Consider the following 27,961-nt stretch of genomic DNA (forward strand, 5'->3'; position numbering starts at 1 on the left):
GAGATTTGGATTGCGATGTGCAAAAGTGCAAGCATCCTCTCACCTTGGCCAGGGGGTCTTTCAGGGCCACGTGCAGTACTGGGGAGGAGATGCGGTTCTGAAGACTTGGGGGTGGCTCCTGTTGTGGCCCTGCCCACATTGTGGGATAGGTTACGCTGGGAAAGGGAAACTGAAGGGCTTGAAGAAAGGGTGGCAAGAAATGGGCATTGCTTTGAAGGGATCACCTCCCAAGTGGTCCTCGGGAACCCTTTCCTGTTCTTCCCCCACCCCAGCAAGACCCATCCCTCACCACTCCCAGGCCTGCCCCTATGATATGAGGAGTGGGAACTGAGGGAAACCGGGACTGGTGGGGGCCGGAGGGTACTGGGAGAGATGACAGAAGTCAGTGAATCTTGGTGTGGATGGTGGTGAAGACTGGGAAGTTGCCCGAGGTCAGGGTTTAGAGAGACCAGGAGGGCTTTCACCAGGGACACCAATCTGGAAAGAATATAAGGGAGGAGATGCCTGGGGAATGAGGGGAACTGGAAGTAGGGGACATTTTCTAAAGAAGTGGGAGTGGGAGAGGGGCAGGGACTAGCCAGAGTGTGGGAAGTGGGGGCCATGCAGGGCCATTAGAGTCAAGCGAGTATGGGTTCTGACTAGGCACTGGGTCAGCAGTGGAGGACCCATCAGAGGAAACAGAGGGTGCAGATATGAAAGGTGGATGCCCAGAGGTGTGATTCAGGGAGTGGGGGTGATTTGGGGGACCAGCTTTAGAGAGGTAGCCTTGGAGACTAGTGAGGTGGTGAGAGGTGCTCCTGCCACTGTTGGGGAGGGTGTGGTGAGGCAGGGATAGAACTGTTTGGGGTTAACCAGGGTTTGGAGGGACCTGAGGGTCAAGGAAGAGTGTGGACAGGCTGGCTAGAGCTTTCAGGTCACAGAGTGAAGTCCAGGTGTCTAGGAGAGGACATGGTGACTTTAAAGGAAGAAGTGGTTCAGGATTGGGGGGCATTTGAGTGATTCACTAGTGCTCACTGGTCTTGACCAGGCTGGGGTCTGTAGAGTCAACTGGGGGAACTGGAACCAATAAGAGTGGGGACTGTTGTGAGGATTGAGAGGTGGGATAATGAAGGAATGACAGAGCTGGGCACAAGTCCAGGGGACCGGAGGCCAGAAAGCTGAGGGGCAACCCAAGTGGCCAGAGTCTGGAGTGGGAAGGGTGTGGGGGTGGGATGGGTAGGTGAGCAGTGTGTAGGGCACAGGGGGCTGGAAGTAGGTGGGCTGTGGGCCTGGAGCTAGGGACTAGCAAGGTAGGGTGGTTCTTGTAGGGGTGGAGAAGATTGGAGGATTCCAGTTGGGGATGAGGCTCTGGGAGAGGGAATGGCTCAAAAGAAGGAGGCAAGTGAAAGAGGTTGAGTGGGGGGCAAGGGAAGGAGATGAAGGGTGGGGGAGGTGACCAGGCCCTTTGAGGGGGGCGGGGAGGTTGGGTCCCAGTCTGGCCGAAAGCCGGGCCGTGGGAGGGAGACAAGCTGTAGATCCTGATTATAAATGCAGCTTCTGCTACCCCCGTGACAGGCACGGAGGGAGGGAAGGTGGTGAGGGAGGTGGGAGGTTGGGAGGAAAGCGGGGAGAATGGAGGAACTGAAGGTCAAGGGGAAAGGGGATTACCAGAGTAGCAGACTCCTGCGGGGTTTCAGGAAGAGCTGAGTCGGGTTCGGGAGAATTTCCCTGAGGGTGTTTCAAAAGAAATGGAGGGAGGAAAGAGGAGGATGGGACGGGAGGGAAAGGAGGGAGAGAGACTTGGAGAGAGAGGAGAAGGAGAAACCGACTCATCCCGAGACACTTAAAGAGTGTCCAGGAGTAGGGGCCGAAGGTGGGCAGGCCCGGTGGAGAGGGAGGTTCATCCTTCCTTCGTGGGGGAGGGAAAGAGGAGGGACGGCCTGGGCCAGTGAGGTCTGACACACCCCCGCATCCCCTAGATACACCCCCTTCTGATCCGGGACCGGAGGAGCGAGTCCAGTCGCAACAAACTGCTGAGACGCACGGTCTCCGTGCCGGTGGAGGGGCGGCCCCACGGCGAGCATGGTACGGCGGCCGAGCAGGCTCTCGTGCCCCGGACAGTGGCGGGGAGAGGGCTGAAGGTGGCCGGGGCTGCAGGGGAGGGGGAGTCGGGGAAATGAGGGAGCTGTCAGGGGGTGGGAGGAGGAGGAGGAGACACAGTCTCTTATCCTGCGAGTGGGAGCCTGGAAGGAGAAGGCGCCCTCCTCTGGGATCTGGAGCGGGACTGGGGCTGTGGGTGAGAGGCCCCAGTGGTCTTTGCTCTGTTTCGCTCCTTTCTCCTCTCCAGCAGCGAAGTTTGCCTGTTTTCCTGGTGCTTGTAAAAATAGTCTCCTTAGATCTTTAGCTTCCTGTCCGAGCGTTCCTGCCCCTGCCCCTCCCAGCCCTTGGTCTGGGATCGTGGAGAGAATGACCTAGTTCCTGCCCTCCCCCCAGACCTCTGCCCCACCCCCACGCTCCTGGTTCCTCTTCCAGACCTTCTGGCCTGTGGGCCCTCCCTCCCTCTTTTCTTGCCCCCTTTTCTCTTCTCTTCAACTGCTTCTATTTTCTGCAATTCTGTCACCCTCTTTCCCTTTCCTCTCCAATTTCTCTTCTTTTCCCCAGCCCTCTTGATTCCTCTGTCGCACCCCTCTGCTCCCGGTGGAACTTCATCAGACCCCCATCATCTCCTTTCTGTCTGTCTGTAGAGCTATCTGCTCAGTCTGTCTCTCCAACTCTCTCCCTCTCTCCATCTGTCTCTTCCCCTCCCTCCCTCTCTCTGCCCCCCCTCCACCCCCCTCTTTAGTCATTTAAAAAAAGATTTTTGTCTTCCTGAGAAGTTCGCTTAAAAGGTTTCCATGGGAACAGTGAGGGGAGATGAAGGCAGAGAACAGAGATCTGCAGCCAAGGTGCAGAGAGACACCCTCAGCCCCCAGAAACCCCCTTGTCACTGCTCCCTACCACTGCATTCCCCTTCCAGGACTAGGGATCCAGTTCCTGCATCCCCCCAACCCCAGTGACCCCTTTCTTCCATCAGCAGCCCCTTCCCTCAGGGATCCAGGTTCCCAGTTTCTCTTCCTCAAAGAGATCCAGTAGCCTGTCTCCATCCCTTAGCTCCCTATATATAGCCCTCTTCTGATAGGCCCAGGTCTCACTGCCCTTGGGGGCCAGCTCTGGGACCCTGGGGTGGGTGGGTGGGCAGGGATTGTGTCATTGTCATGGAAGCCTCTAACCATGGGGGTGTGTGGATAGCACATTTCTGTGAGGCAAAGCCAGGTGGTGGTGGTGGTGGTGGTGGTGGTAGTGGTGTGTAAAGAGAATGTGTGTGATGTCTGTCACATCTGTGTGTGTGTATGTGTGTGTGTGTGAGTCATGTCCATGTCTGGGAAAGATTTGTGTGTGTGCACATGTGCATACCTGTATGTCCAGGCCAGAATGGTCACATGCGCACCGAGCATGTTTATCATATGTGAGGTGGTTGATACCTTTGCCCACATAATTTCCATGTTTCTCCTTGTCCTGAGTCCTCAGGGTCTGGGGTCTCTGGTGTGGGTCTCCTGTGGGTTTTGGGTGGGGGCACCCGTGTGTGTTTGGAGTTGGGGATGGTGTGTGGAGGTGGTTGTGTTGGGGGTTCAATAGGGGCTGGAAGGGGGTCCTGGAGTAGATCTAGTTGGGGGGAGGGTCTAGTGAAAGAGTTGATAGCTGGTGAACGTTTGGGGTTTTCAGGGGGACGTGGAATGTGTAAAGGGCATGGAGGATATGCAGGGACACAGGGATCTTTAGGGGCTTGGGGGCCTGGGTCCGCGAAGGTGTGTGCTGAAGCTGTGGACGCTGGAGCCCAGGAGAGGTCGCCGGACCTTCGAGGGGCATTGGAATCCAGGGCTCCTCCTCTGCTGGGTGGAGCCGCGGCCCCTAGTTCCCTCCGCGGTTTTGGTGGGGGGTCCTGCTCGGGAGGGGATGGTGGGAGGCCCGGTTGGTTTTGGGGGTCCCCTCGCCCCCCTCCCCCGTCTCTCTCGCGCTGTCTCCGGGCGACGGGGCTCGTGACAGAGGCGGCCACGGCAGCAGCGGTCGCCTAGCAACGGCGGCGGGGCCCGGGCAACGGCGGCAGCGGCGGGAGCGGCGGCGGAGGGAGCCGTTCCCGCGGCCGTCACCGCGCGGCCGTCCCGGCCGTCCCGGGCCCCGCCGCCGCCCCCAACGCGCCGGGCGGCGCGAGCCGGGCCGCGCCGCCCCCTCTCCCGCCGCACCCCGCCCCTCCCCCGCGCAGGGGCGGGGCCCCTCCCCCACCGGGGACACCCCCGACCCCCCCCAGGGGGCGGTGCGAGGTAAGGGCGGGGCCGGGCGGACGAAAAGCGCGCGTGGGGGCGGGGGCGCGCGTGTGCGTGGGCGCGGGGAGGGGGGTGGGGAAGCCGCGGCGGCGGCGGCGGCGGCGGCAGCTGCTGCTCCCTCCGCATGTTCTCGCTGCATCTTCCGAGTGGGGGGAGTTATGGTAACTGGAGGGGGACAGCGGAGGTGGGGGGTCGGGGACCGGCCTCCGGGGGGCCAGGGTCGCGAGCACGCGGGGGAGGCCGGTGTGGGGTGGTCTCGGAGCCCCTTGGTGGAGACGTGTGTCCCGTGTGTCCGTGTATGTGTGCGTGTCCATGCTCTTGTCCCCCGTGTGTCGATGCCATGTGTACCCGGGGCCCAGTTCCTCGTGCACACATGTGCAGCCAGCTGTGTGCAAGCCTGTCCTGTCATCGCGCCTCTGTCCGGTTCCTGTCTAGGAGGCTGCTGGGCCGGCCACTGGCCATACTGGTACATGTCACCTCTGACCCTGGGCTTGCATGTCCCTGGCTGGGGCTCACCTCCCGTCAGTCTGCTGTGTGTAGGGATGTGTGGCAGCATGAGCAAGATTTTCTCTGTCCCTGGTGGCAGGTGTGTGTCTTTGCATGTGTTCCATCATTGGCCTGGGTATCTGTGTCAATCCCAGCACGGGTGTCCAGGGCGTGTCTGGATGTGGGTGGTGTGCAAGTGGGGGAAGGGAGTGAGTGTGTGTGAGTGGGCTTCTTGGAATCCTACTATGTGTGAAACACCTTTGGGCTGGCAGGTGTGAGCCCCTGGTCTGTCTGGGAGTGGGAACAGAAAAGGTAAAAAGGAAAGGAGTGGAGAGAAAGTGGAAAAGTGGGGAGAAAGGAGGTGAAGAAGAATGAGGGAGGTTTGGCTAGGAGAAAAGGAATAGCTGGAGAATGGGAATGTAGGAGATATTTGAGCCAGATTGAGGAGAAAAGAGGATAAGAGAGCTTAAGATGAGGAACTGGATGGAGATGGAGGGAGAAGGGGTCTGGGAGCTGGGGAGGAGGAGTGGGGAGAGCAGAGAAGCCTGTTAGGAAAGCTGTCTGAGAGGAGAAAGGGGCTGACGAGAGAGGGCACTGGTTCATGTAGGCTGTACAGGACCAGGCTTAGTTGGATGAGGGATGGCCACTCAGGCATGGAGGCTGGCTCATGGTGAGGCCTGTCACTGCAGGGACTGTCATTAGAGCTTCCTGTCCCCAGCACAGAGTTTTGCCCCCCATTTCTCTGCTCCGTCCAACTCTGTTCCTCACCCTGCTCTGGCAGCCTCCCTCCTTGGCTCCCCTCAAGAGCTGCCAGCTGGGTATGACAAGGAAGAAAGGCCAAAGGGAAGGTTAGGGATTTGGCGGATTGGAGGGCAGGGGGAGATTCTGGGGGTGATGGCAAGATTAGAGAGGTTGGAGAGGCAGGAGTCCAAGCCCTTGCTGTGTGTGTGTGTGAGAGTGCAATTGTGTGTGTACACAGGGTGTGGACATGTGTGGGTGTGTGCACAATGCCTGTGTTACGGGTGTGTGTAGGTGGCTGTTATGTGTGTGCTTGCGTGTATACATCGTGCAGGAATGGGACGTGGAGACCTGGGATCACAGTGTGCGCTGACCAGGTTCGCTCTGTGTGTGTACACGGGTATGTGCCGTGTTTTCTGTACATGCATGTGCGTGCAGCACTCATAACAGAATGTTCTGTGTTTCTGTCACTCTTTTTTTCCTACGTGTTTTTCTTTCTTGTGGTAGTGAAAGTCTTTGTAAGCATTTGTGTATGTGGCCTCCATGTACCTGTGACTTACGTGTGAGTTCATGGATTTTAGTTCCTGGTAACACGTGTAAGGTTATATCCAAGAGCCAAGTAAACCAGTTAGCAGATTTGTTCTCTGACAATTCTTTAGTTCCAAAGCAAATTTTAGTGGATTTAAAGTTAGTCTTTGTGCCTTTATTAGAGGAGCTTTGCATATAAAAGTAGTGGCTGAGTTTGGTTCTCTGGACCGGGAGTGAGGCAGTCATACCTAAGAAATGCAGAGACTAAGAAGAAGATACCCTGACCCCTTAGATGCATCGTTGAATGTGTCCTAGAAGGGTAATTGATTCGTTTTTTTCCTCGTTTTCATCTCCTTGGGAGAGCAATCATGGATGCCTGCGTCGGAGTCAGAGAAAAGCTGGGGGAGAAGAAGGGGTTGTCCTGAGATGGAATGGATGTGGTCATACTTCTTATGTGTATGAAGGATGTTTGTGTTTTTGGGGTACCAGGATACCTTGCTGTGGTTGGGATCACAGCATACTTAAGCATGTATCTTAGAGGTTAAACCGACTTCGTGTGTGTGTGTGTGTGTGTGTGCGCGTGTGTGTGTGTGTTAGGCTTAAACGTCCATTCCTGTAATGTGCTGCCCACATGATTGTCCAAGGGACTGGGGCCACACGTCCACACCAGCAGCTCTCATGTGGGTGTCTAGGTCGAAATGTGTACTCCCTTGTTGCAGTGTTCACATATGTCTAAGCATGTATCCCGTGGGGTATGTGGGCCTCAGGGTCTCAGAATGTGGATATGTGGCACCCCCCCCTGCCGGGCTCACAGTTGTCTCTATGTCTCATAAGCACCTAGATCCCTATTTTTTTGTGGTTATATACACATACCGCCACAGTTCAGTGTACGTTTCTGTGCTCTACACACTGTTCCCAAGGGTCTGGCAAGGGTTCCTGTGTCATGGGGCCCATATTTTTGTGGGCAGACCTTCTAACACCTGGGTTTTAGAGGCAAAGGGAAGCTGGAGACTGATTCTAGGGCAGGTTGCTGGTGATTTGCAATTCTGGAAGCAGACAGTGAAAATGTAGCAGTGGTCCTCCCTTGTTCTGGAACCTAGAGAGTTAACAGGCAGCTCTTCCGGTCCACCCCTTTCCCAGCCTGTAGCTTCTTGTTGCCCTGGAGATGATAGCCCCGCCCCTGATGCAGCACCTGCCCCCCCATTGGCTGCAGTGGTGACTGTGGGGCTGAGGGGGGAGCCCAGGCCTGGGCAGCCATTCTGGAGCTGGAGCCGGAGCTTGGCATCCCCCCACTTTCATTCTCCTCTAGCCCCTTGGTCCCTCTAAATTCCCTGGCAGCAGAGCCTCAGCTTCCCTCCTTGAGCTGCCATCCCTCTAGACTCTTGGCAGTCCAAGCTTCATCCGCATTCTCTTCCCCTCCTCCTCTTCTCCCTACCCTCACTTGGGAGTCCCCTGAACCTCCACTGCTCATCCTCCCCGCTCCCTGCCCACTCCCCTGCATTATCCTCTTTTTTTCTCCCCCCTCCTTCCCTTCTGAGCCCCTGCCTCTGCAGTGCACGTGGAACTGGCCCCTTCTCCCCTCCCCCCCATCTGCCCCTTCCTTGGATTTTTTGTCCCCAGACTTCTTCCCCTGCCACTCCTCACAGGTCTCTTCTAAGACTTCCCCCTCCAGACCAGGGAGGGGGTCATGGGAGGCAGCCCTGGCTCTTCAGACAGACAGGGGTTCCAGGAGAGGGGAGCAGGTGAAAGATGTGCCCAGCTGAGGGGAGAGGAAAGCCTTCCTATGGGCAATGACCTTTAACCCAACCTCCCCCCCAGCTAGCCCCTTCCTGGGGGGGTGGGCACCAAGGACCTAGCTTCCGTGGATCTTTGGTGTCCTTTTATCACTGGGGTTTTACTGACCCTCTCAGCCATGCCCTTCTGCTGACTGCCAGTCCCAGTCATGGGCCTAAGGCCTCCCACCCCATCCCCCTCTGGGGGCTCCGGCTCGGGTTCTTTACCCCCTCCTTCCCGCCGCCAGCCTCTCAGCCGCCGCTGCTCTTCCTGCTGCTTTCCGGGGGGTAGGTGAGGCTGGAGCTGAGGGGCAGAGGGAGGTGGGCGAGCGGGCTGGGGTCAGAAGTGGACACCTGGGCTAACAGGGACCCCTCCCAACCTCCTTTCTGGCTCTTTTCCCCTTTCCAGAATACCACTTGGGTCGCTCGAGGAGGAAGAGCGTCCCAGGGGGGAAGCAGTACAGCATGGAGGCCGCCCCCGCTGCGCCCTTCCGGCCCTCGGTGAGTGAAGGCGCCCGCCAGATGTGGCTCAGCTGGGCCCCCTCCCCTCCAGCCCCAGCTGGAGCTCCAGCATTCCGAGAAAGGGGGCAGGAGGGAGAGAGAGTGAGAGAGTGCGTCCGCTTGCCTCTCCCCACCTCTTTGGTTTCCCCCTCCTTGGCTCTGTCCCCCTGCTTCTCAGACTAGCCCTCCCACCTTTTCCAAGCTGGTGTGTGTGTGTGTGTGTGTGTGTGTGTGTGTGTGCGCGCGCGCGGCGCGCATCCGTGCGTGCTTGCACCCGTTGGGAGCAAAGGAAGACAAATTGGTAGCAGGGCTCCTATCTCCATTTCCTCACCTCTAGAGACTTCCCTTTTCCCCCATCCCACTTTCATCCAGGGACTCTTTACCAGCTGAGGTGTGAGTAGGTAGAACTGACCCTGCCCCAACCCACCCATATCCCCATTTCCCCCCCACCTCAGCAAGGCTTCCTGAGCCGGAGGTTAAAAAGCTCCATCAAACGCACGAAGTCACAACCCAAACTTGACCGGACCAGCAGCTTTCGCCAGATCCTGCCTCGCTTCCGAAGTGCTGACCATGACAGGTACAGGGGCTAGAGTGGGTGGGATGAGTTGGATGCAATATAGGGGGTTCTTGGGTGAGATTGGAGGAGAGGGGGTTTTTTGGGTGCAGAGAATGAAGGCCCTGAATTGACTGAGGGATGTTTTGGGCCAGGGCACAGAATGGAGAAGAGGCAGCAGCAGGAGAGGGGCAGGGTGCAGGGAGAGGACAAGCAGAGAGGCAGGAAGGGGAATGAAGGTGAGGCCAAGGAGGGACTCTTCTGGCCAACAGAAGGATAGGCTCCAGCCCAGGACTGAAGGAGCTGTACAGGACAGAGAAGGAATAGTGGAGCCTGGAAGGAACATTGAAGGAATCCAGGGAAGGGGGTAGTGGTTTGGTAGGAGAGGGAGCAGTGTGACCTAGGGAGAAGGGTGTGAGGGGATGGCAGCAGGGTGGAGTGGGGCTGGGGCTGGCAGATAATAATGGAGGAGGGAAGGGGAGGCTGGCACAAGTATACAGGTGGACAGAACGGGGAGGGGAAGCTCTAGGGTTAATCATGGACTGAAGTATCAGGAAGAAGCCCTCAGAGAATTTCAGGGGGTACTGTCTCTGAGGCTGGGGTTGCAGGAGATCTGATATTTGCTTCTGTTGTCTGCTTCTTGGGGTCCGTCTTTGGGTTTCCCCTCACCCAATCACTCACCAGGGAGAACCCTATCCTTCCTTTTCCCCCATGTCTGGCCGCCCCCAGGATTGGGCAGGTAGGGAGGTTGGGATAGGTGAGTCACACCTTCCCCTGCCCCCCTCCCATGTCACCAGAGCTGGATTTGGGCCTGGCGGGGGGGGGGGGGGTGAGGGCATGGTATTCCTGGCCGCGGGGGCGGGGGGGGGGCCGGGGGAGCGTCGCGCTGACGGCAAAGGAGCCCAAGATGACGGGGCTGCTATAAATAGCTTCATGGAGGCTCCCACACCCGAGCTCCCCCTCCCGCTTTCCTACTGCTCTCCACTCTTCCTCCCCTAGCCATCTCCAGCCGCTCACTATCCCATCCCTCTGTATTGTGTGGCCCCTCATCCATTCCCTCAGCCCCGTTTACCTACCTTCTGCTGTCTGGTGCAGTCCCTGCTTGTCCCCCCATCTCTGTTCCCACGCCCTTCTTTCCGGCTGCTCCTCCTCATCTTCTCCCATCCTCTGTCTTTCTGCACGTGGCTTTGCCTCCACCTGCTCCCTCCTGCCCTACCTCCCCCTCTTCCCCAGGCCCCATTTTCCACCTCTTCTCACGTCTCTGCCCACAGCTTTCTCCTATTTCTTGTGACTTACCCTCCCTCTTTCTCCTGATTCTGATAAAACTTGTCCTCTTCTTGGATTCATTCATTCTTTGAATCATTAAATGTTTCTTAGGTACTAGCTCTGTGCCAGGCCCAAACAAACATCTTCTTTGTACTTCTGGTTCTTTAAAAGACTTCCATTTTTTTGCCCCTTATATTGAGGTTCTGGTTTCAGCTAGAAGTCCCACCTAGAAGTGGCCCAGGCCCACCTGTTATCTTTTCTTTTTTTCCCTACGATGGTCTATTTCTGGGTTGAGATATTTCCAGGTGTCCCCAGTCCTCACAACCCCTTAGGTGTGAATTGGGGGGTAGGGGCTACTTAAAGGGTCCTGGCTTCTCTCACTTTGCTCATGTCCTTCCCTAAGGATAGGCCAGCTTTCTTTCTGTCTGTGTCTGTTTGGGAAGGGAGTTCAGGAGGCTCCTTCCCCAGGTCTCTATCCTAGAGCTGGCCCCTGGGTGTGTAAGAAAAGTGAGGCCCTGACCCTGTGCTCTGACCCTTCCTTGCCAGGGCCCGGCTGATGCAGAGCTTCAAGGAGTCACACTCGCATGAGTCCTTGCTGAGCCCTAGCAGTGCGGCCGAAGCCTTGGAGCTCAACTTGGATGAAGATTCCATTATCAAGCCAGTGCATAGCTCCATCCTGGGCCAGGAGTTCTGTTTTGAGGTATTGAGTCTAGTGGACTGGGGAGGGCAGGCGTGATGGAGGGTGAGGGCACAGAGGCCTGGAGAAAGTGGCACAGGTGGGGATGGTAAGGGAACAGAAACCTCCAGGGCTGGGGGAGGAGGGTAGGCCAGGGAGGAAGACATGGCGATGGGGTCTCAGGTGTTTAGGAATCACCTCCCCTCTGGAGCCCCATCTCAACCCCCCACCTCTCTCTAGGTAACAACGTCTTCAGGAACAAAATGTTTTGCCTGTCGTTCCGCGGCCGAACGGGACAAATGGATCGAGAACCTACAGCGGGCAGTAAAACCCAACAAGGTATCGGGAGTAGAGGAGACACAGACAGCATGGGCAAGGCAAAGGTCAAGCCACAGGGGAAGCTGGGGGCCTAGGGGGCAAGGTGAGCTAAAGGGAAGGGAGGCTTGGGGAGGAGGGGACCTGGATGAGCAGGAGGTGACCTCCACTTTTCTCTGAGTCCCCATTTCTTTTACCATTCTTTCTGCCTCATGGTCTGTTACCATAGAAGTCATAGACTTAGAGCGTTGATCCATCTTCCTTGGAGGCAAGCAGTGCCCCACCAGCACCCTGACATCTAGCTGGACATCTAGCCCCTGCTTGCTGCGTCTCTGCAAGACTCTTATGGTTGTCAGTTAGCCAAGCCTGTAGACCTTAGTTTTCTCTCCATAAAGCTGGTGGGAATGGGGTTTATATGGCAATTAGATGATCTCAAAAGTCCTTCTGGCTCAGAAATTCTACGAGCCTGTGTTCTTCCCAAGGCTTCTATTTCTCAGGAGAAATGCTCCCAGTTCCATTAGCTCTTCTCGAATCCCAGGTTCCAGTGAGCTCACAGTCCTGGCAACCCTCCTCTGGGGGAATCCCTTGTTTCTCATTGTCCATAACTAGACCCAAGAGGCTGGATGCAGTCTGACCTGCGCAAAGTCTGAACACCGTGTTCTCTTCATGCGGTGGCATCCCCTGAGCTTGACTAGGACCTTGTGGTCCGCTGCATCCCCTAGGCCCTTTCGCACTAACTCTGCATATAGCGTCATCTATCCCGTATTTATGCAACTCACTTTTTTTGTTTTTGCAATCTCTGATTGTCTTTGGAGGACTCCCCAACTCTCCCCTTCAAATTCCACCTTATTATTTTGGGTTTATTCTTCAAGCTTCTGAAATTTTTCCTGGTGCTGATTCTGTTGTCTGTCGGATGAGCCGCTCTCTGTATTAGTTGTCTAGGGCTGTTCGAACAGCTTACTACAAACTGGGTCGCTTAAAACGAGAGAACTTGATGCTTCTACGGTTTTGGAGACCAAAAGTCCAAAATGAAGGTGTTGGCAGAACCTTGCTCCCTCTGAAGCTCTAGGAAGAATCCTTCCCTGCCTCTTTTTGTTTTTCTCATTTTTTCTTCCTTGCCTCTTGATAGCTTCTTGACTTATGGCTGCATCTGTCTGATTTCTGCCTCTGTGTGCCTCCGATTTCTAAATCTCCCTCTGCATACAGAAATGAGGCATGGGATTTAGGGCCCGCTCTAATCCAGGATGAATACATCTTAATATGAGTAGATCGGCAAGGACCCTTTCCCAACGAAGGCCGCATTCATAGGTTCCGAGTGGACGTGAATTTTGGAGGGGTGGGACACTGTTCAACCCGGTACACATCTTCTCAGCCTTATGATTGCAGTCTTAGAAACCCTGTCTTGTTTTCTCACTGCCTCTCCCCTCTTGGTGTCTCTGTCTCTCTCTCCCTTCCCCTTTATCTGCCGCGCCCACCCCACCACAGGACAACAGCCGCCGGGTGGACAACGTGTTGAAGCTGTGGATCATAGAGGCTCGGGAGCTGCCCCCCAAGAAGCGGTACTACTGCGAGCTCTGCCTGGACGACATGCTGTACGCGCGCACCACCTCCAAGCCCCGCTCGGCCTCAGGGGACACCGTCTTCTGGGGCGAGCACTTCGAGTTTAACAACCTGCCGGCTGTCCGCGCCCTGCGGCTACATCTGTACCGTGACTCAGACAAAAAGCGCAAGAAGGACAAGGCGGGCTATGTTGGCCTGGTGACTGTGCCCGTGGCCACCCTCGCTGGGCGCCACTTCACAGAGCAGTGGTACCCCGTCACCCTGCCGACGGGCAGTGGGGGCTCCGGGGGGATGGGGGGCTCAGGAGGAGGCGGGGGCTCGGGGAGTGGCTCAGGGGGCAAGGGCAAAGGAGGCTGCCCGGCTGTGCGGCTGAAAGCGCGTTACCAGACGATGAGTATCCTGCCCATGGAGCTGTATAAGGAGTTTGCAGAGTATGTCACCAACCACTATCGGATGCTGTGTGCAGTACTGGAGCCCGCCCTGAATGTCAAGGGCAAGGAGGAGGTGGCCAGTGCACTGGTTCACATTCTGCAGAGTACGGGCAAGGCCAAGGTGAGTGCTGTGCCCTCAGGAATAGGTGACCCGGGAGTGGGCACTTGCTGGGGAGGGGGGCATAGTAAGGATAGGGCACTTCTGTCTTCAGAATGAGCTTGGGTTGTACAGAGGCTGACCCTTGGATTTTCCCGGGCCTCAGGACTTCCTTTCAGACATGGCCATGTCTGAGGTGGACCGGTTCATGGAACGGGAGCACCTCATATTCCGCGAGAACACGCTCGCCACTAAAGCCATAGAAGAGTACATGAGACTGATTGGTCAGAAATACCTCAAGGACGCCATTGGTATGGCCCACCCTCAGGTCTTCTTCCCAAACCTACCAGATGCACATCCCAGCCCTAAACCTGGCTACTCCAGACCCCAAGCCACCCTTCCTCAGCTTGATGCTTCCAAGCCTAGAGTCCCCGGACTTCAGCCTCCAAACATGGGATTCCGAGATTCCCCAACCCAGGCAGCCCCCATCCCTGCCCTTGGCAAGCGTGACCACCCTCTGTTGTGCCCCCACCCCAGGGGAATTCATCCGTGCTCTGTATGAGTCTGAGGAGAACTGCGAGGTGGACCCCATCAAGTGCACGGCGTCCAGCCTGGCAGAGCATCAGGCCAACCTGCGGATGTGCTGTGAGTTGGCCCTGTGCAAGGTGGTCAACTCCCACTGGTGAGACTGGGAACGCTGGGTGGGGGCCGGGGCCGGGGTCGTGTGTTCATCTGTTCATCCATCTGTCCATCTGCAAAAAGGACCGAGTACTGGTTACGGGCAAAGTGGTGTGCTGGGGGCTGTAAAGCAAACAGAGAGGAATGAGGCCTGGCCCTCCCCTTAGAGGGCCTCACCCGGAACGAATAGGGACAGAGTAGATACCCGGAAAGCCACAGAACAGTTGTTGTATGTGTGAAGTGCCAAGTGAAGGTTCCGCCGGGAAACAAGGTCAGAGAAGGCAGAGCCTTGATTGGGATAAGCAGGGAAGGCTTCACGGAGGAGGTGTCCCCGGGGCTGGGCTTTGAAGACTGGGTTGGGTTCTGATAGGCGGATGTGGTGGCAAAGGAGACATTGTAGGAGAAGGCTGTGAGACGGGCGCATGTTTGAAGGTGAGCGGCCCAGGAGCTTTCGGGGGCCAGCAGTTAGCTTGGGTTTAATGGAGCCCGTGGCTCATAATGGAGACTGGAAGAAGAGGTCCAAACAGGGGGGGTTGGAGTTAGAATCTGGAAGTCCTCAGCTGCCAGGCTAAGGAGATTGAGTTCACTGGTAGGTCATGGGATGCCATTAGCAGTGCTGGTGCCAGGAAGTATCACAATTGAGAAGATTAATCCTTAAGTGGTGTGTACAGGGAGTGACTGGAGTAGGGAGAGCAAAGTGCAGGCTAGTTGTAGGTGATTGTTGTTGGATAAGATGTGGATCAGGATGGTGGCAGGGAGGGGAGAAGGGGGCCCCCGATGTGAAGGCCCCTCGGAGGAAGGGATCAGCTGGAGTTGTCAACTGACTAGGAAGAAGGGAGCTTGTCTGTGGGGAGTCAAGGATGACTCAAGAGGCCATGAGGCTGGTGTTTGAGACCTGTGGCCTCATTGACAGAACCAGGGAAGTCAGGAGGAGGAGCTTGTTGGAGGTGTGGGGGCGATGGTGAGCTCTCTTTTACACTACACGAGTTAGAGTTTAAGGTGTCAATGGGACACTGAAGTGGAACGGGGGGGTGGGGGAGTGAGCGCTGAGCCATTGCAGGGAGTGGGGATCACGCAGGGGCACCTCCATCCCCATTTCCCTGGAATCCAGAAGAGTTGGGGGGTCCGAGCTCCCTGTACCTCAAGTGACCCTCCATCTCTCTCCCATCTCTGTCTCTCCCTGGTGTCTGTTTTTCTTCTACTCCTCTCCTTGTCTCTCTCATACACCCTCCGTCTCTCTCCCGCATGTCTCTCTCCCCTCACCTTCTCTCCCCCTCCATTTCTCTCTCCCTGATCTGTCTGTTCCCTCTGCCATAGGCCTCTTCTTCCAGCAGCCTCCCGTCTTCCTGCTGCAGTCCCTCCCTCCCTGTCTCTCCCCGACTCTGTTTCCACACCCTCACCTCCTACCACCCCCCTCAGCATGTTCCCTGGAAGCTGAGGGTCTCTGGGGCTCAGTCCCGGTCTCTCTCTTTCTTTCTCTCTCTCTCTGTCTCCCTGCCCCTTCCCCTCAGCGTGTTCCCGAGGGAGCTGAAGGAGGTGTTTGCATCTTGGCGACTGCGCTGCGCAGAGCGGGGCCGGGAGGACATCGCTGACAGGCTGATCAGCGCCTCGCTCTTCTTGCGCTTCCTCTGCCCAGCCATCATGTCGCCCAGTCTCTTTGGGCTCATGCAGGAGTACCCAGATGAGCAGACCTCACGAACCCTAACCCTCATCGCCAAGGTCATCCAAAACCTGGCCAACTTTTCCAAGTGAGGGAAGCCTCAGGCAGGGGAAGGGTGGGGCTGGGGGTGGGCACGAAGGATCTCCCGAGTCCCAAGAGACCCTGAGACGGGTGGGCCTGAGGCCTTCTGTGTGTGTGACCTCTACCTTCTGGATGCCTTGGCTAGGTTTACCTCAAAGGAGGACTTTCTGGGATTCATGAATGAGTTTCTGGAGCTGGAGTGGGGTTCCATGCAGCAGTTCCTGTATGAGATCTCCAACCTGGACACACTGACCAACAGTAGTAGCTTTGAGGGTTACATCGACTTGGGCCGAGAGCTCTCCACACTTCATGCCCTGCTCTGGGAGGTGCTGCCCCAGCTCAGTAAGGTCAGCAGACGCCCCTCTGCCCCCTCCTGAGATGTCTCCAAAGGCTCCTGTGGCCTGAGAGACCAGCCCCTGCACACATTTTTCTCCCTTCCCTGCCCCCAGGTGTGTCTCTACCACTTCCCCAGTTCAGACACCCGTCCCCCTGCACCCTCTGGGACCCTCTTAGAGCTGGGCGCTTAGCCCCCAGGTAACAGCCTCATCCTTCCAGGAAGCCCTCCTGAAGCTGGGCCCACTGCCCCGGCTCCTCAACGACATCAGCACCGCTCTGAGGAACCCCAACATCCAAAGGCAGCCAAGCCGTCAGAGTGAGCGGCCCCGGCCTCAGCCTGTGGTGCTGCGGGGCCCATCAGCTGAGATGCAGGGCTACATGATGCGGGACCTCAACAGGTGAGTATCTGGGACCCCTACACCTGTGCCCTAGGAGTCCCTACTTTTCTGTTCCGGATATACTTCACTGGGCCCCTGTGCATCTCTCTAGGGCTTGAAAGAAAGGAAAAAGAGGCAGGGTCTCAGAGAAAATGGCAAGGAGACAGGTTAGGCTGAGAGCCCTTTAAGGCCAGAGGGAGCAGGAATCTCCGAGCCCCGGGAAGCGTGCGGAGGCTCCTCTGACTCCAGCTTGTTGTAAGCCTGGGGCTTCCTGCTGCAAGCTCTGATTTGCCTGGTCCCTCACTGGCCCATGCCTGTCCTAGAGCCGAGGTTCAGCCAGACATGTTGGACTAGCCGTGTAGTATCCAAACACTGAACCGACACTGTACTGGTTGGTAAATAAGCGCTACCCCAGCCCCCCACCGGAACCGAGCAGAGCTCAGTCACGATCCAGCACGGGAGAAGTAACATGGGGACCCTAGCAGGGCCTCCTGAGCTCCAACATCCGTTCCAGTGTGGCGGCCTCGGCTGCTCCTTCTCTGCTGACCGCCCTGCTTGTCCCTCTGCTCTGGTCTCCCTCCATGACACCATACCCATCCCACCATTCCCGCCTCTCCTTCGATGTGTCCATGCCTTCTGCCCACCTCTCTCCTTCTCTCTATCTGTGCTTGCCCCTCTTCCCATCTCTCTCCAGCTCCATCGACCTTCAGTCCTTCATGGCTCGAGGCCTCAACAGGTGAGGGGCTCTCCCCTCCCCCGCCCCCCTCTCCTCTCCTCTCTGCTCCCCTCTCCCATGCCAGTGGCCTTCACCTTCCTCCTCTCCTCTTCTCCTCCATGCACCCTCATCTCCTCCATATCTGCCCGGACCTGCCCCTCATCCCTCCTCTTGGTGCCCCCATCTCCCCTCCTCTGGGCCTCAATCCCTTCCTGGAGGGGCCTTTTCCTTTCCTTTTTCCCACGTATCCCCTCCCATGCTCCCTGCCAGCCCTCTCCAGAGCTTCCACCACCAGCTCCCCGCCCTTCCCTGCGGGTCCCACTTCTCACCCCGAGGCCTGTGCCAGACCACAGCAGGCTCAGTTGCCAGGGGCCTCGGCCTCACCTCCTGCCTGTATGCCCCTTTCCCTTCCCACAGCTCTATGGACATGGCTCGCCTCCCTTCCCCAACCAAGGAAAAGCCACCCCCACCACCCCCTGGTGGGGGTAAAGACCTGTTCTATGTAAGCCGTCCACCCCTGGCCCGTTCCTCGCCAGCATACTGCACGAGCAGCTCGGACATCACAGAGCCAGAGCAGAAGATGCTGAGTGTCAACAAGAGTGTCTCCATGCTGGATTTGCAGGGCGACGGGCCCGGCGGCCGCCTCAACAGCAGCAGTGTGTCCAACCTGGCGGCTGTTGGGGACCTGCTGCACTCGAGCCAGGCTTCCCTGACCGCGGCCTTGGGGCTGCGGCCTGCGCCTGCTGGACGCCTCTCCCAGGGGAGTGGCTCGTCCATTACAGCGGCTGGCATGCGCCTCAGCCAGATGGGTGTCACCACGGACGGTGTCCCTGCCCAGCAACTGCGCATCCCCCTCTCCTTCCAGAACCCTCTCTTCCACATGGCTGCTGATGGGCCAGGTCCCCCAGGGGGCCATGGAGGGGGTGGTGGTCACGGCCCACCTTCCTCCCATCACCACCATCACCACCATCACCACCACCGAGGTGGAGAGCCCCCAGGGGACACCTTTGCCCCGTTCCATGGCTATAGCAAGAGCGAGGACCTCTCCTCAGGGGTCCCCAAGCCCCCTGCCGCTTCCATCCTTCACAGCCACAGCTACAGTGATGAGTTTGGACCCTCTGGCACTGACTTCACCCGTCGGCAGCTCTCACTCCAGGACAACCTGCAGCACATGCTGTCCCCTCCCCAGATCACCATTGGTCCCCAGAGGCCTGCCCCCTCAGGGCCCGGAGGTGGGAGCGGCGGTGGGGGCAGTGGCGGGGGTGGCGGGGGTCAACCGCCTCCATTGCAGAGGGGCAAGTCTCAGCAGTTGACGGTCAGCGCTGCCCAGAAACCCCGGCCATCCAGTGGGAATCTGTTGCAGTCACCGGAGCCGAGTTATGGCCCTGCCCGTCCACGGCAACAGAGCCTCAGCAAAGAGGGCAGCATTGGGGGCAGCGGGGGCAGCGGTGGCGGAGGGGGTGCGGGGCTCAAGCCCTCCATCACCAAGCAGGTATGTGAGGGTGGGAGGAAGGCCAAATGGGTGAAGAACAGGGAGGGAAGGAGGAAATGGTTTGGGGAGGTAGGGGCAGAATAGTCTGGGGTCTGAAGTTATAATTTTCTCACCTCCTTTCATTCATTAAACAAACTGTATATAGAGTCCCTGCTACGTGTCATGTCCTGTTCTAGGCACTGTGGGTTTGACAGTGAACGCCACACAAACATTGCCCTCGTGGAGCTCACCTCTCCAGAGGAGAGACGTGAGAAATCATTAAATAGCATTCACAAGGGCATCAGCACCAGAGCAGGGGAACAAGACTGGGATGGTCATCTCCTCCGGCAGCACTCTCTCCTCCTAAATCCACCCTGCCTTCTCCCACCTTTCCTCTCTCTTCACCCCCACCTGGCCCCATCCCAGCATTCTCAGGCGCCATCCACGCTGAACCCCACCATGCCAGCCTCCGAGCGGACGGTGGCCTGGGTCTCCAACATGCCTCACCTGTCAGCTGACATCGAGAGTGCCCACATCGAGCGAGAAGAGTACAAGCTCAAGGAGTACTCTAAGTCGATGGATGAGAGCCGCCTGGACAGGGTACGCTGGGCCCCTGACCTGCCCATTACCCACAAGGGAAGCCTCTAGACGCTTCTCAGGGAAGCACCCGGGGTCAAGTAGTTACAGTGGAAAGAAGAAACAAAAACCCGATCCCCTTTCTTGAGAAGCCTTCAGTCTTCTAGGGGAGGCTGGGCACACACAGTCGGTTGGAAAACTAACTTCCAACTTTATTTTGTGGCTTATACGCATCATAGACTGTTTGCAGAGAAATATTCTTTGTTAAAACTTATTTCCCAGGGAGAACATAAGCCCTGGCTCCTAGGACGACTCCGGAAAGGGAGGGCTGCTCTACCAGCAGTGGGAGCTGCTAAACTGGGTGGGGGGCAAAGGGGTTGCAGTTGTACTACAAATGATGTCCAGCTTAGCCAGGCATTGTCCCACCGGCATAGGTGACAGAGGGTTGGTGTTGGAAATTGGTACGTATTGGCCCATGTGTGGAAAGACCAAACTCTCAGCTGGAGCAGAAGACAGCAAGAGTTCAGGGGCACACACAGATAACTTAGCAGAAAGTTCCTTGGGGAAGCTGTTGCTCCAAGGACTCTGAAGAAGAGAGTGGCTGTAGGATTAGGTTAATGTAAAGACTGTAGGACCCCAACTTGGGGGAGAAGAGAGAGGTTTCTTGGGAGCTGTGGTCTTTGAGCATAGGAAAATGTTGTGCCTGACCTAGATGGACTTGGTGGAGCAAGTTCCACGAGAGAATTAAGCCCTAAGCCCTAATGCCCCAAGGTAGTCCCCTTAGGTAATAAGTAACATCTGTCCTTTGTGTCTACAATGGGGTTGATTATGTATGTATCCTCTTTGGAGAATGAAAAAATACTCTCTCAAATCATTTTTTCTGTTCTATGGCTCAGATGACATATTTTTGTTGAGGAAGTCTCTAGACTAGGACCATCCAGTAGAATTTTCTGCAGTAATGAGAGATGTTCTATGATTGACACCATCCAGTATGGTAACCACTGGCCACATGTGGCTGATGCAATTGAGGAATTAAATGTTTAGCTTTTATTTACATTTTAAATAACCACACGTAGCTAGTGGCTACTGTACTGGATAGCACACAGCTCTAGGGTCTAGAGCCAATAGGGCAGATAAAAATGACTCTCCTGTGCCCTTCTAGTCCCAGAATTCTGGGATCATTATCAACAGAGAGGCAGTCCTGGATTCTCAGGCTGGACTTGTTTGAAGCCCAGACCCGCGATCCCATATAACCTCTCCTTATCCATTGTCTTTTCTTCCTGGCTCTTCCCCATGTGCTCTGGTTGGATTAAGGAATCACTTTAATCTTTAATTTCTGGGTACGGTCACTCAAGGTGTGTCCTTGAATCTGTCTAGGTTCTTGTGTGGGTCCTCATGTGTCCAGATTTACATGTGAGGGCAGGTATATACTTCTCAGGGTATAGGAGCATACGACCTTGGTCCATTTTAAAGCAGCCTTAGTTAGCTCCATAGTAGGGCCTTCTCAAAAGCCACCATGTCTGGTATGATCAGCAGGCAGGGAAAGGGCTGGACAAGGCAGTTGGGATGTCCCTCCCCATGCAGTGGCTGCACAGTAGGCCGGGACAGAGACTGGGTGGTGGGGTTGGGGTGAGGCACCCCTCACAGTGCGGGGTCGTGTGCCCGGCGGGCAGGTGAAGGAGTATGAGGAGGAGATCCACTCACTGAAGGAGCGGCTGCACATGTCCAACCGGAAGCTAGAGGAGTATGAGCGGAGGCTGCTGTCCCAGGAAGAGCAGACCAGCAAAATCTTGATGCAGTATCAGGCCCGACTGGAGCAGAGTGAGAAGAGGCTAAGGCAGCAACAGGTGGAGAAGGATTCGCAGATCAAGAGCATCATTGGCAGGTGAGGGGCGGCCTGGGGAGGGGTAGCAAGGGAGAGCCTGAGGCTGAAGAGAGCCAGTGAGCTCCCCCTCCAGCCTCCTGCCCCAAACTCAGGACACCATGAGGAAAGCCCACGACCCTGATCCCAGAGATTGCCACTCACTCACCAATCACCAGATGGGAAGAAACTTCTTGCCTAGTGTATAAATGTCCCTGTTCCAAATCCTAACTTCTCTTCTGACAGAGTAACTTCTGGAGCCCTTGGAAAATGTGCCTGTTACCGTCCATCACTAAGTGTCTGGCACCAGCCTGGGCTGGGACTCCCCACTGGTTATTCTCAATCCAGCCTGTGATGTTCTCCCCAAACCCACGCAGAGATCCCTAGCCAGAGTAGCTCCTAACCATCCCTGTCCTGGGTAAACTCTCCAGCCCCGAAAAGATGTTCTGTTAGAAAGTGATGACCCTTCTTTCAGCGTGTGCACATTTTCAATTGCTCTGCCAAGCCCTGGCCTCCAAAGAAGGTGTCTTGGCAAGGGGGTCAGCTATCCTGAGAAGTGGATGGGATCTTAGGCCCCACTCGAACCAGAGCCAGTTCAGTTTTGATCCACTCTGAATGTAGCTTTGAGTAAGATTAATTAGAAGAAAAAGGCTTGAGTTGAAACTTATTTTGAAACACTGCTCTAATGGATATCCTTGATGAGAAATCACCTTGAGAATCTCCATCAAAGGCAGGGAGGTGGTGGGAATGATGACCGTAGGTACCCCTCTTGGGCTAGGGGTATCCCAGGGGAGGCACTGGAGGTGCCCTAGGTTCAGTGAGGCGGAATGGGACATAGAAGCCAGGCCTTAAGCCACAGAGGGGCTGTGGGAGGGCACTGTCCTGAATGGGAGGTTGGAGGGCCGGGGGGGGGGGTGTCTGGGTGGTAGAGGTCTTTGAGGCCCCCAAAATTGTCCTTAGCAGGGAGATGTGAGGGTCCCAGAGAGGAAGGTTAATACAGGGAGTCTTTTGGGTCCTAATAATGGAAGGATTCTGAGAGCAGAGGAGAAGGACGCCCGAGGCTTTTCCAGAGAGCTACAGGGGTTCCCCAGGATCAGGAGTTTCACCGGCAGGCTCCAAGCCCGTGCCCGCCACTAACCCCACTGAAGCCCGTCCCTTCAGGCTGATGCTGGTGGAGGAGGAGCTGCGCCGGGACCACCCCGCCATGCCTGAGCCGCTGCCCGAACCCAAGAAGAGGCTGCTCGACGCTCAGGTGGAAATTACAATGTCATTTATCTTCTCCGTGTCCCATCCCCATCCATCCCACTGTCCTTCGTGCACTCACTGCACCAGCCACCCAGCCCCATCGCCATCTGTCTCCCACTGTCCTCTGTTTGTCCACTGGCTGCTCCTGGCAGCCCCCCCAGTGACCCCATCTTCATCCCATCGTCTGTGCCTTTGTCACTCCTGGCAGTGTCAGCCCCACCCCTGTGCCTTCCTGCCCTGTCTTTCCCACTCCTGTCTGGGTCTTGGAACATCCGCCAGAACCTCAGTCTCTCTGCCCCCAGAGCCCACCCAGTTCCTGGCACCCCTGCCCTGTCTGTGCCTGCCCCTGTTCACATCAGGAAATTCAGCTTCCTCTGAGCCCTTCTTGGGCCAGAAGGGCTAGAGGCTATAGTTTGCTGGAATAGAGCACAGGGCAGTATGAGTTCTAGCTTCTCAGGCTCTGAATGGCCCCCATCACCACTGTTCTCTTGGCTCCCCAATTTTCCTGTTTCCTGGGCAGCTCCTCTTCTGACTCTTTAGCTCTTGAAGGTCCCTCCCACCCCATAAACTCTCCTTCCCTCAGTATTTAAATCCAGGGAACGCCTCTGGCCTGTCCCTCCCTCTGGTCCTCACACCTGTCCAGCTCTCCAGCTGCCCTCCCTCTCTCCTCAGCCAGCTTTTAGGACCTCCCTCCTGCACTCTTACCCCTTGCTCTCCCCAATTCTGCTCACTTTCCCACCCACGCTCCTCCTTCCTTTGCTCTGACCGCCAGGCTTCCCCACCACTACCGCCAAGGCTCCTGACCCCATGACCCCACTCTCTCCCCCTGCAGCTCCTCATCAGGTAATTCTCCTGGTTCCGCTTTGACCACGGGCGGAGGACACAGGGGGAGGTGACTCCGGACCACTGCAGGTTGGTCGTGAAGCCCACTCCCCTCTGACTCTCTGGAGCCTCTCCCCACCCCCCCCCTCACTGCTGCCCTCCACACCCGAGAACCTCCACAGACCCTACCCTCCTGACACCTCCTGCACAGACCCATCTGACCAAAGAGAGCACTTCCTGCTGCTCCCGGAACTGTTCAGTGACACCCTGCCAACACCAAGCATTTTACCCTGGACAGGTCCAGCACATCCCCACATCTCCTTCGACAGAACCCACCGCCCAGCCTCCTCTCAGTCCTCTTCCTCTGCCTCTCCAGTGTATGTCTGTCACCCCCCATTTCACCAGAGCGTCCTTGGGAGTTGGGACGTTGGGGGTGGGTTTTGTTAAGGGGTGGCAGTGATGATGGGTTAGGGGACCCTGGCTAGAGGGGCTGTGCTGACTGCAGCAGGTAGGTGGGGTTTCCTCTTCCTTCCCTAACCTCAGTTCTCCACCCCTCCTTCCACCCCTCACCTTTTCCTCTCTCTTCCTCCCTTCCATCTATGAGGTAGAAGGCATCTGCAGCTCCTGTTGGGCCCCACTGGGTGGGAATTAGGAATGGGTAAGCTAACTCAGGAGGACTTTGGGAAGGGGCACTGGAAAGAATGCCATTCAGGATGTCAGGACACTAGGCAGGGTGAGTGGAACAAGAAGGAACAAAAAAGGAGCCTTGACAGATGTTAGGACACAGACTGGCCCATGTGGCGTGGGAGTTGGAAATGGGGTGAGCCGTCTTCCTAGATAAGATCATGGGCTCAGTAGCCATGTGGATTCCCAGGCAGAGATGCCAGGAACAGCATGTTAAATAATCTCTCTTCTTGTCAGAGCTCACTCCCCCTCTCCCGCCACCCAGTGGCCTTGCTGGACGCACAGTCCTACCTAAAAACCAGTAAATGGGAACCTGTCAGCCACTGACATCATTTCTGAGGTGCTTTTCTGTGGGATTGAGCTGCAGTGGGCAGTGGCTCCTCACACTGTAATTTTAACTCTGCCTGCCCAGCCTCTGTGTCAAAGTGGTTAGTGATCTGTAAACAGATGCTAAAAGGCACCAGGGGACCTCACCATTTAAAGGACTCCTGCAGTGAATTCTTTTGTAAAATGAATAATGGCACCCTCATTTATCTACTTTCTAAATTTGGGTCCATGGGGGTGTAGGGGGCATGCCTATGTTCTGTCGCCAGCAGACAAGCAGAGAGGAGGGAATCTGAGGTCCCCTTCCCTGCCCTCCTGCCATATTCAGGATCCCCCACCATACGTAATTTCCTCTCTTGCTGACTTGGGGAAAGTGTGTGAGATGCTCAGCAGGCTAAGGGGGAGGCTTGGCTTAAGGCTGGGGTTTTCGTGACCTTCTCAGAGGTGAGCTCTTTGATTGGGAAGGGAGAGCTGATCCAGGAGCCTCGACTTGGAATGTTTTTGTATCCTACAAAGATAAGGTTACATGTAACGGGCCTCAATGCCCCCTGGCCTGGGAAAAAATTAGGACACTTTCTAAATCACTTTTAGGCATTGGCCCCTCTGCAATGCAGCCATTGGCTTAGAAATTAATTTTGTGCCTGTATTTTAAAAAGCCAAGTGAGCGACCAGAAGTGTAGTATAGGTGGCTTTCTTCTCTCCCAGCAGAGGAACAGAAGCAGAGCCGAGGGCAGGAGGCAGGAGGCAGAAGCTAGCTGGTCCAGGGGTGGGAGTAGGGTCTGGTACCCCTCTCCCAATAACTGGGATCCCAGGGAGAGGGGTTGAAAGGAACATGGGAGTGGAAAGGAATGAAGCAGTTCTGCTTCCTGGGGACACAGAGATGGGGGCATGCTGTGCCTCTGCAGACGCTCCTAGTCATTTCTGCCTTTAGCACAAGAGAGAGGCAGCCCTCCCACAATGTTTTTACCGTCCCCCATCACTTCCCTGAATCCTTTGTCCCCCCACCCCCCAGTACAGTTAAACCTCTCTAATTTGGAATGTTATATTCAATAAGATGACCACTCTGAACAAGTGACAAAACTGAATGGCAGTGTCTATTTAATGAAATGCATGTCTTCAAAATACATACAGTAAGTAGGACTCGAAGAACAAGGCTTTTCCACTCGAGGCCCTCAGGGAGCATGTGTTAATGAATAGAGAGGATTCAAAAGTCTGTTGGCTGGTACCCTCCTACAGACGCGTTTCCACTATTAATTTGCTTAGCATACCCTTTCTTCAGAGCTAAAGGAAAACTCAAGCCCAGTTTTTGTTCAAATTATGAAAAAAGTCCAAATCCATGGGGGTTTGGATTAATGAGGTTTTGCTGTACTGCCTCCCCTTGTTCCCTCAACACAAAGTTCCTACCTCGGACTGGGGGTGGGCTGGGAGGGGGTTCCAAGAGAGGAGGAGGGAGGCTGGGTAGGGGAAGATACAAGGGATTAGGTTGGGGGTGAGATAGGAACTTGTTTCTTCTGAACTGGTTTCCTGGTATGACTCCCTGGGTTGAAGGCCCATTAGGAGTCAGGGGGTGAGATTCTCTTCTCCCTGATCCCAGAAGATGTAACTTCTACTGCAGGTGAGAAATAAAACAGGAGGATGGGGGTGGGGGGTTGTCCTGGGGGCAGGGAGGGGGACATGGTTTATGGAGCGGGCTGGTTAGGGGGGGACATGGCTAAGGGGGCTGGCACCCAGGCCCCCGCGAAGCGTCTCAATAAGTCCGCGCTCTCCTCTTTGGTGTCTTGCAGGAGAGGCAGCTTCCCCCCTTGGGTCCAACAAACCCGCGTGTGACGCTGGCCCCACCTTGGAACGGCCTGGCCCCCCCAGCACCGCCCCCCCCACCCCGGCTGCAGATCACCGAGAACGGCGAGTTCCGAAACACCGCAGACCACTAGCCCACCCAGCATCACAGACCTTCTTCTCCCTCCCCATGCACCCCACCCTGGAACAGCACCCACCACCAGGACTGGATGTCGCCGAGGGACAGCGGGATTGCCTCCCTGAATGCCTCCTTGGGGGGCACCAATCCCCCACCCCCACTGCACCATTTCCAGGGGGGAAGAGTGGGGACCCTTAGCTGTCCCCTTTTCCTTCCTGTTGGGGTGCTGCCCCCTGTGACCCCCCCAGGGACCCTTGCCCCAGGACACCACCTACCCCACACAGACCCCTTCACTCCGGGGTGCTATCCCCATCCTCTGCCTCATCGTTCCCCTGAGCACTGGGGGACAGACCCTCACCCCCACCCTGGGGGTGTGGCACCTCCAAACTTTCAACTTCAGGGTGATTTTTTAGCAGTAACCAGAGCTGACAATCTAACTCCCCTCCACCGCCCCATTTTGGCCTCCCCTGTCCCCCTTGTTATGGGGAGGGGACCCCGGGTGAGGGGGCCCTATTACCCCTTGATTTCTCAGGAGCGTCTGGGGGGGCTCAGCACGCACAAACTCCTTCTCCTCCTACTACTCTTAAATTTACTCCCTCCCCACCCAGAACCCAGATGGGGTGGAGGGGCCACCGGGGCAGGGAGGGGGCGGCAAGGGGGGAATGGGAGTCGTCTCCCCTTCCTCCCACACCTGATCTGCTCTTGGCTGGTCCCAGAGCGGGGTGAGGGGGCTTATGCCCCCCCCTCCCCCAGTGTGTTGGGTGGGGTGGAATTGAGGTTAGGGTGAGGGGTTAGGGTCTAGGAGGGTGTGTGTGTTAGGGAGGACAGACTAGTTGATCTGCCCTACCCTGACACACACAGCCCCCCTTGCCCCTCCCCTCTCTCTTCTTGGTCTCTACTCCCAGGGGGAGGGGGGAACTTACTCTAGGAAAAGCCATGTCTCTCTCCCCCAGGGTGGGGGGACCTGTGTTGGAGGAGGGGTGTTGGGGGCCCCCTTCCATGACTCTGTCCCCCTGGGGGAGGTAGGACAGGGCTGGGCTTCCCTCTCATCCTCCCCCCTCCCCAATCTCCCTCCACCTCCCTCCCTCCCGCCAGCTCCACAATTTTTCGGTGTTTCTCTGTACATAGCTCTCTGGCGGGATAGGGGAGGTAGGATGGATGGGGTTTAGGGTGGGTAGGTCATGGGAGGGGAGAAGCCCCTCCTTGGCACCCCCTCTTCCCTGACTGCTGTCCCCTACCCAGCCTTGCCCCCTCATCCCTTCTTGCGTTTGGTATTGAGACTCTTTCCAGACTTCACCCTTCTTTCTTTTGTATGGACAGTTCCCCTTCAGTCCCATCCCCCTACACACATACACCCAGCCGGGGCCAAATTTATACTTATATAAAAGTTGTAAATATGTGAAATTTTATCCCTGTGCCCTTTTCCTTGCTTTCCCAACCTCAGACCCTACCCCTGGACCCCCTTTCCTCCTCTCTTTGGCTGTTGTAATTATCTGGGGTTTGTACTGTACATATTGGGGGTGTGTGTGTGTGGGCTGGGGGCAACCCCTCTGTACAGAGCTTCCTGGCCCCCTCCCCCCCCAGGCTTCCCTCCCCCTCCATCACCCTAAGGGTAGGGAGAGGCTCTTCCTACCTGTTTTATTTTGTTTTCTCGTTCTCCCTCCCCACCTTATCCCACCCCACTCCCAGCCTTCTCTGTCCTCCACCACTATCCCTTTTTCTCCACTCCCAGCCCCATTTCCTTTTTTTCTGGAGTGTGTGGTGAAACAGAAAAATCATGTTTAATAAACGGAGATTGTTCTTTTATCGCTGTGCTGACTTTCCTAAGCTGGGACCTTCGGACGGACCAGCAGGGTCCTGCTTTTTGACAGGAAGCTGACAGCCTGGGAGAAACTATATCCCTGCGTGATGCCAGAGTCTCCGCCAGAATATCATTCTCCCACCCAGCGACGA

At 56.4% G+C, this 27,961-nt stretch overlaps 1 protein-coding gene across 1 annotated transcript; it reads left to right on the forward strand.

The window, feature by feature from the left end:
* The first annotated feature begins 1,958 nt into the window (after positions 1–1,958).
* Positions 1,959–27,814, forward strand: SYNGAP1 (synaptic Ras GTPase activating protein 1). The gene is made up of 16 exons (XM_045795499.2): positions 1,959–2,064; positions 8,274–8,365; positions 8,821–8,942; positions 10,731–10,884; positions 11,101–11,199; positions 12,661–13,287; positions 13,430–13,574; positions 13,801–13,945; positions 15,453–15,689; positions 15,828–16,029; positions 16,238–16,416; positions 17,528–18,602; positions 19,008–19,181; positions 20,831–21,042; positions 22,180–22,270; positions 25,878–27,814. Exons 2-16 carry the CDS (start codon positions 8,330–8,332, stop codon positions 26,022–26,024), a joined length of 3,645 nt encoding a protein of 1,214 aa, XP_045651455.2. The 5' UTR covers positions 1,959–2,064; positions 8,274–8,329; the 3' UTR covers positions 26,025–27,814.
* Positions 27,815–27,961: the final 147 nt, after the last annotated feature.

The sequence above is a fragment of the Ursus americanus genome, chromosome 32 (assembly GCF_024610735.1).
Source record: "Ursus americanus isolate L20-20 chromosome 32, mUrsAme1.1.p, whole genome shotgun sequence".
NCBI classification, from domain to species: Eukaryota; Metazoa; Chordata; class Mammalia; order Carnivora; family Ursidae; genus Ursus; species Ursus americanus.